The sequence below is a fragment of the Acanthochromis polyacanthus genome, chromosome 20 (genome assembly GCF_021347895.1).
Source record: "Acanthochromis polyacanthus isolate Apoly-LR-REF ecotype Palm Island chromosome 20, KAUST_Apoly_ChrSc, whole genome shotgun sequence".
NCBI classification, from domain to species: Eukaryota; Metazoa; Chordata; class Actinopteri; family Pomacentridae; genus Acanthochromis; species Acanthochromis polyacanthus.
The window spans coordinates 9,958,110-9,966,376 of record NC_067132.1 but is presented as its reverse complement, the minus strand read 5'-3'; the positions used below and the strand labels follow the sequence as shown (position 1 = coordinate 9,966,376).

The following is an 8,267-nucleotide window of genomic DNA, read 5'->3' as shown; positions in this document are numbered from 1 at the left end:
TTTTAGACATGATGACAGCGTTATTACAGTTTATTAAAGCCATGAATAGGCTGAGGGCATTGTAGAAAGTCGTAAATACAAAGTCTAAAGTCTGCACACTTGTATAATGTGCATACAAAAGCGCTGATTCCTTCTCAGTTTGTTGTTTCCAGCTGTGATCAGGTAGAAAGTGTATTAAACATCCGCTTTTACGCATCATCCTCATCACCATCCTGGACCCCGCAGCAGCATAAAGTGACAGAACCAGTGTGATCATGAGCTATATAACAAAACATTTAGGTGAAAAACTTGATTGACGGATGGAAAGCACCGCCCCTGCCGCTCTGTGATTGGAGCAGCGGCTCTGGGGGCGTCTCCAGCCAGCCGCTGGTATATATCGGCACCGCTTCGTCTCCAAGCTGATGATTTGTATGGGAACCGGGACCGAGGTGGGACGAGCCGACTGAATGTAGTCGCTGTGTTTTGAAGAAAGAAAGGAGGCCCACATTTTCCCGTTTGTGGCGATCGGACAGCAGCACTTGGATTTTTGTTCTTTTTAAACAGACTGAGGAGTGAGAGCAGCTCCCACAAGAAGCTGGATTCTCCTCTCAGCCATCTTGACTGCCGCTCGCCGCCCTGAAGGCTGTTTTCTCTCCTCCTCCTGCTCCTCCTCAGCTCAAAGTAAACACGGCTTGCACATTGCTTGCAACTCCGTGCAAGATCCCGAGAGAAGCGAGATGGGCTCGCCGCGCAACGTCTAAGCGGACTGGGGTCGAAAGCAGACGGCTGAGAGGATTTATTGCTGTTTGTATCAGAGCAGAAGAGAGGGGACACGACGCGCCGGAGAGATGGACCTGTTTGGGATTTACCTGCTCCTCTCACTCGCTCTCCTTCCCCGATCCAGCTGCACCACGGCCAAGGAGATCACCTGCCAGGAGATAGCCGTGCCCCTGTGCAAAGGGATCGGCTACAACTACACCTACATGCCCAACCAGTTTAACCACGACACGCAGGACGAGGCGGGACTGGAGGTGCACCAGTTCTGGCCTCTGGTCGAGATCCAGTGTTCCCCGGACCTGAAGTTCTTCCTGTGCAGCATGTACACACCGATCTGCTTGGAGGACTACAAAAAGCCTCTGCCTCCGTGCCGGAGCGTGTGTGAGAGAGCCCGGGCTGGCTGTGCGCCTCTCATGAGGCAGTACGGCTTCCCCTGGCCGGACAGGATGAAGTGTGACCTGCTGCCGGTGCAGGGCAACCCAGACACGCTGTGCATGGACTACAACAGAACCGACTCCACCACGGTGTCCCCGGTGCTCTCCAAACCCACCAACAACCCCGGTAAGGGTTACAACCCTCCTAAAAATAAGCCTGGCAGACCCGGCGCGCCTGGGAAATACAAGCCGCCTGCTGCTCCGTGTGAGCCGGGGTGCAAGTGTCTGGAGCCCATGGTGCCGGTGAACACGGACCGACACCCGCTTTACAACCGGGTCAAGACCGGACAGATCTCCAACTGCGCCATACCGTGCCACAACCCCTACTTTACGCACGACGAGAGAGCGTTCACCGCGTTTTGGATAGGACTTTGGTCCGTGTTGTGCTTCGTGTCAACTTTTGCCACCGTCGCCACTTTTCTCATCGACATGGAGCGTTTCAAGTACCCAGAGAGGCCCATCATCTTCCTGTCAGCGTGTTACATGTTTGTTTCTATCGGCTACATTGTCAGACTCATCGCCGGGCACGAGAAAGTGGCGTGTAACCGGGAGTTCGACCTGGAGCACATCCACTACGAGACCACCGGCCCTGCGCTCTGCACCGTGGTCTTCCTGCTTATTTACTTTTTCGGCATGGCCAGCTCCATCTGGTGGGTCATCCTGTCTCTGACCTGGTTCCTCGCGGCCGGGATGAAGTGGGGCAACGAGGCGATCGCCAGCTACTCCCAGTACTTCCACCTGGCCGCCTGGCTCATCCCCAGCATGAAGTCCATCGCGGTGCTGGCGCTGAGCTCCGTGGACGGAGACTCCGTGGCCGGAATCTGCTACGTGGGGAACCAGAACCTGGACAATCTGCGGGGCTTCGTCCTCGCCCCTTTGGTGATTTATTTATTCATCGGCACTATGTTCCTCCTGGCGGGATTTGTGTCCCTCTTCAGGATCCGCAGCGTCATCAAGCAGGGTGGCACCAAGACTGACAAGCTGGAGAAGCTCATGATCAGGATAGGGATTTTCACTGTTCTCTACACGGTGCCAGCCACTATTATAGTCGCCTGTTACTTTTACGAGCAGCACAACAGGCAGAGCTGGGAGATCACACACAACTGCTCCAACTGTCTATTAGAGCGGGACCGCAGAGTTCCGGACTATGCAGTTTTTATGTTGAAGTACTTTATGTGCCTTCTTGTGGGCATCACGTCCGGGGTGTGGATCTGGTCTGGGAAAACTTTGGACTCTTGGAGGACTTTCTGCACCCGCTGCTGCTGGGGCAGTAAAGGCACCAGCGGCTCCATGTACAGCGACGTGAGCACCGGACTGACGTGGAGGTCGGGCACGGCCAGCTCCGTGTCTTGCCCCAAGCAGATGCCATTGTCCCAGGTTTGAATGGCAGAAAACGCAGCTTATGAGGACTGCTAATTGTTTGGGAGATAGCCCATCACTCTGTGTCTCCAGCAATCTGCATGGTAATGAACTGCTGCTGAGGTGTCCCCCTCTCCGCCCACACACACCTCTGTGGGGAGAACTCCTCCAAACTAAAGTACCTGCTTTCCCACATCAGGTCATCTCCCCCCTCTGTCCTGTTTGTATGTATTAGAGGTACAGACTGAGGCTTTTTACGCAAAACTGGGCATTACTTGCTTAAAGGCAGAGACACAGTTTTTTGGATTTTATTACCATTTTATCTACATAGTGCCAGATAACATTGTATAATTCAATCACATCAAAGATGGTTTAAATTAAGCCTTAATAGTGCCCAAGTATTTTACGGGTCATTCATTTTTTTTTTGTAATTTCAAATGTATTTATATAAAAGTTCCTGTAAAAACCTGTAAATCTGTGTATAAAAGAAAACTTTATAAGATATTGTAAATTTGTACAAAGTGTAGATGTCTCTTTTTGTGAGAAAGCAAATATGACCTCTATTTTGACAATAAAACATTTGATAAATCTGAAGCTCTGTGCAGTGTTTTCCCGTGCAGGGACAGGGCTTATGTTTTTCCTGTGTCCCGGCCTGTGCAGGCATATTTTGTGGTTCCTTGTGGTCACCGTGTCGAGGATGGCAGCGGCAATAGCAGCTTTTGAGAGTCCCAGCTAAAAAGGAAGCCCTTTTAACCATCAGAGACTGGTAATTAGAGGCAGGGGTTGAGTTGGAGCATCTCCATAATTGTTAAAGTCCTCTTCACATGCCTGCCGAAGCCTGCTTTCTTAATTTAGTAAAAGAGGGAGTGGGTGAATGGGGGTATAAATGCAGGGAACGGGCCCTTTTCATCTGCAGAAACTTTGATCTTTCTTTTTTAGCAGCCTAGAATAAAGGTGGTGTGTATTAGGAGTGTCTGTCTGATGTGCCAAGGTTCCCTCTAAACGTCCCCATTTGGATGCTTTGATGGACGTCCTACAATTGAAAGAGCATTTTGGAACCCCTCGCTTTTTTTTTTTCCGGGGAGGTTTGTCAGAGCTGAAACCTGCCAGAGCCCCTGCGTCTTGTGTTTGGTTTTTTCGCCGGGGCCTGAATTGAAACATCTTCTCCCTCGGCTCAAGCTGTGTCAGCGAGTGCAGGGGCCTTGACATGAATGATATTGAAATAGCAATGAAAGCCCCACAGGTGGTCTGTTCACATGATCTCACATCTTAGGGGCCCTTAATCGAGGCATTTTTCGCTACAAATGTATCTGCTTTGGTCCCAATTAACCCAAAGCGCTGGCATAAGATGATACACTGTAACCCAGCGTAGACATGCCTTTGATTTACTGGTCAATGGTGACAGTGGGCTTTGTAGTGATTGCTTTGTTCCTGCTTTATTCCTTTACACTCACACTGTAGATGTGAAGCCCCCAAAAAACTCTTTTCAGTGCAGTGCAGACATGCATCTGCTGGCGGTGTACATTACACATATAGTTCTTGCATCACTGCTGTCAGCGAGGCACTAAAGGCAGAAGTACGAGCCAAAAAAAAAGCTTTCCTTGCATTTCTCTTTAGCATTATTCTTCCACATAGATAATCATCAGTTCTGGGTAGTTTTAATGCTACTTTTGGGAGTTTTAATGGTTTAGTCTCAAGTTTGAAAGGAGTCTGTGAAAAGTGTAAACATTGCACTGTTCTGTTTTCTCTTGCAATACACGCTCAGATTCTTTTTCTGTTATATTTCCATCAAATGGTTGCTTTCACTGCTGCGGCTCGTTTTTTTCTGGTGTTTACCCCAAAAACCTCAGTGTGCAGCTGCAGCTTTCTCCTCCTGCCAGCTCCTCCAGCCAATGCCACTACTGTGCAGCCCCATCTAGTGGCGAAAGCAGCACCTCACCGCTCCAAGGGCGTCCACACAGGGGTGTCAAAACTGAAAGAATGCTGCTTCTACAACCATGAAAAGGTGCTTCCAGATTTATTGCTCCGGCGGAGCACAGGCAGAAGCAAAGAATGTGGAAAGTGTAGAGTGTGATTCCAAGTTGAGAACAAGAGCAAACTGTGATCCAAACTTTACAAACACGTACAAGTCAATGCAGTCTGCATTTAAGAAACACTCAGATTTTGCAAAAAGTCAGCTTCAGTTAAAGGTAAGTAGTATTTAGAACCATTTTTATGCATCTGCCTTTTAACACAAACCTAAAAGTGCCATTAACTGCTAAACACACACACTAAACTCACCATCACCAACTACATGGCCCCACAAACCAACTGTCCGAGCACTTAAAGCAGCATGTCCTGACACATAGGTTGTAATTATCAGCTGACTACCTGCACACTGCTCAGACTTCACCAACCCATTTACCAGGAGAAAGTATGGGAGTGTTGTTAAGAGATGCTTCACACAGAGCTCTCAGAGTGGTCAGGCATCCAAGCTAAATGTTTGCTTTTTTATGCAGAAGTCATTGTGATCTTGTCAGGGCTCGCTCTCTCCGTCCGTGTGGCATCACTGAGCTGCACCGGTGCAGAACGGTAACCAGGTTAAAACCGGTAAGACACAAACCTCTCAAACGGTGCAGAAAGCCAGCCACGCAGCTCCTCTCTCTGATTGAATTGTCTTGTTTCCTGATCACTCTCTGCAGCCAGGAGGAACATTCTGACTTGCTGCCTATCAAATATTAATGGCAGCGTTTGATGAAAGGCAGACAGAGGAGAGCGGAGGGGTGTTAACGCAGGTCATGCTTTTTAATACTATCGATCCCTCGGATTCACTTGGGTAAAGTTTTTTTTTTTCCCGTTTAATCTCTTAATGCAGGAGAGGACGTGCTGCAGATGTGGACGGCCTCCTGTGATCTGCATTAGTTGTTTTTGACAGACAAATCAGCCCGTATATATTTCTCCATTTGTTATATTTCCTGTAAAACTCCAGTTTCAAAGCAGATACACATGCATTACAAGAATGTAAACTCGGTTTCTATCATTTTCCCCTATTTCCCAGATTCCATTTTTCCGGGAAAGATGAACAATAGCAATAAAACCCCAGAGTTTCCATGGGTGTATTCTTCTATGCATAAAGCATAACAGTGACCTCAAGTTTCTGTGACCCATTTAGATTAATGTTGAAGCTCGTGACCTCCAGCTCAGGCATTTTATTCCCAGAAGGCCATTTGAGACGCCAGATGTTGGAAAATAAAGGGGCTCAGCGTTCTGAGGTCTGTCAGGCTGCAAGGTTATGGTTTCTAAGGGACGTGAGAGTCATTAAAGTTGTTGCAGTTTGGTTTGCACATTTAAAAGTGAATTTAGGAAGAGAGTTTAGGTCTGTTCTTATGGTCCTTTGCCCATATTTCTGTTGTGTTTGTTAAAAAAAAAAACCCACATGGCCAGAAAATATGTCAAGCAGTGAAGGTCAAACAACAGTGATGTTAAAGTTAATGTTGTGTCAGTGGTGCAGCTTTTGAACAATAAATACATCATTTTGGGGTTTGCACCAGTTTAACAAAGATATCAGCAGTAATGGCCGGCTCCCCGTTGGCACGGCAACAATGCCTCTGTGGTTTAGTAGTCCTTACAGTGCACCCCTGCTGCCTCTTCCAATCCATGGACCCCCCACCTCCACACACACACACACACACACACACACACACACACACACACACACACACACACACACACACACACACACACACACACACACACAGCAGGAGCAGAACACTGTGTTCCTTCAGTCCTTCCCTGACTGACTGACATGTACACAAAAGGAAAACCTCTTTCATCTGAAGCGCCGAGTGTTTTCCCAGATTCGCCGAGGCTACGGCAGGCTGGGAGAACCTCCAGCTAACAGTACCACACTCAGCACCAATGAGAGGCGAAGGGTCACGGTTCAGACGGTGGATAAATGTTGAGCAGAACAGTGAGAGAAAGATGACGTCAGCCTTGATGGCACCTGCAGATGGTCTCTGTGTGAAAGAACGACTACGGAGATCTCTGCTTCTACAAGAACATGATACAAACTGTACAAAAACATCCAACCAGTTTACACCCCTGTAGCATTACCAGACATACGATGGACAATTGAAAGTAACAAGTTAAAAAAAAAAGCAGCAGACTGAAAGATGTGCAACATTTTTAAAGTGTGTGCATTTTTGTGTCTTGACAAAGCCTGATGCCTACATTACCCATGATGCAACTGGCATCATGGGTAATGTAGGTCCATCTCTCTGACACTTTGTTTAAAATCTGTGGAGTTCCTGTTTAACACTAAAAGTCTGCTGAAATCCACATATGACATTATATTAGGAGACAGGACACAGTGTCTGTTAGGATGGGTACCCCATTTATCTAAATGACAGTATGCTCTACTTTTTATTACATCAATGTAATCCAAATAAAGGAATAAAATAAAAGTAATACACCACTATTTTATTGTAAATTTCCACATGAATCTTGCCTGTGCAACACTTAATCATAAACTTTATTAAATGCAGTACCCAGATCTGTACACTTGAGGGAGCCATCAAATAGATGTTGTATATTCTCCTGCAGATGGAGATTGTAGATGGACAGAAAGCAAGCAAAATATTTTTTTAGTGTGTGTTAAGACATAATGTATCTTGTGGTGAATGGACACACTGTATAACAAACTAAAACTCAATATTGTATTTAAAGATAAAAAAGACTGGAAGTAATAATCCAAAATATTAGTTTCTTCAGCCCACTGTGGCACTAACCTGTTGTAGCATGAGTTTCTTTTCAGCTACAGTTTAACTTTACTTGAGGCAGTGAAAGGCCATCAGCGCCTTCACTGCCTCAGAAAATGTTCACATTTCCATGTTGACCGAACAATCTTGACTCGTTTTTGTCATTCTTTTATTGAGTCTATTTTATCTTTTTGTTTGGTAGTTGCTAGAGGTACGGACCCGTACCCGTAGCCTGTGGCCTACGGATACGGCACTTTCCATTTGCCAATCAGATACGCGAGATCTGGTCACGTGACTCCCGGTAGACGCTAGAGGTACGGACCCGTAGCATCGGTACTACAGGTACGGACCCTAAACCTAACCCTAACCTTTGCTTACCTTTCAACAGTTTGCAGTGGTTAGCAGCTTCTTGACTCGCGAGACTCGCGTATGGGTCCGTATCTGTCTGGCAAATGGAAAGTGCCGTATCCGTAGGCCACAGGCTACGGGTACGGGTCCGTATCTGTAGACACTACCTTTTTGTTACATTGGTCAGACCTCTGTTACAGAGAAAACTCATCAAACCAAACAGCAAGATGGTCCAGTGGCCTGATTGGTGAGTGACAATCTTGTCCAACTTCCCTGTACACTAAACAGGTAAAGAAGAGGACTGCATCAATCCTCTACAAGGTGAACTTCAGCTTCTTCCAGCTGTTTATAGGCTCAAGGTTCAGGACAAAGCGTTATAAAAACGGCTTTGTTCCTGTTGCCGTCATGCAGCTCAACAAGAAGTACAAGAAGTAGTGACAAATGCACTTTTTTATTTTATTCTATTTATTTTTTACAATTTTTTAGCTGTATTTGTCATTGTGACTTTTACATTTTATGTTCTTATTCTGTTTTTTATATCAGAAATTGCTTTTATTTCCCCAAGGTTTTATTGTTTTATTTTTTATTTATCTTGATCTTATTTAGTTTATCTTATCTTTTTAATTCCTTGCTG

At 46.3% G+C, this 8,267-nt stretch overlaps 1 protein-coding gene across 1 annotated transcript; it reads left to right on the top strand.

Annotated features, from left to right (window-relative positions):
• The first annotated feature begins 385 nt into the window (after window positions 1–385).
• fzd8a (frizzled class receptor 8a) lies at window positions 386–3,143 on the top strand. Its single transcript, XM_022190388.2, has one exon. It carries the CDS (start codon window positions 828–830, stop codon window positions 2,571–2,573), a length of 1,746 nt encoding a protein of 581 aa, XP_022046080.1. The 5' UTR covers window positions 386–827; the 3' UTR covers window positions 2,574–3,143.
• Window positions 3,144–8,267: the final 5,124 nt, after the last annotated feature.

Coding starts and splice junctions, on each gene's coding strand:
- fzd8a (XM_022190388.2), top strand. CDS start 828: ATGGACCTGTTTGGGATTTACCTGCTCCTCTCACTCGCTCTCCTTCCC.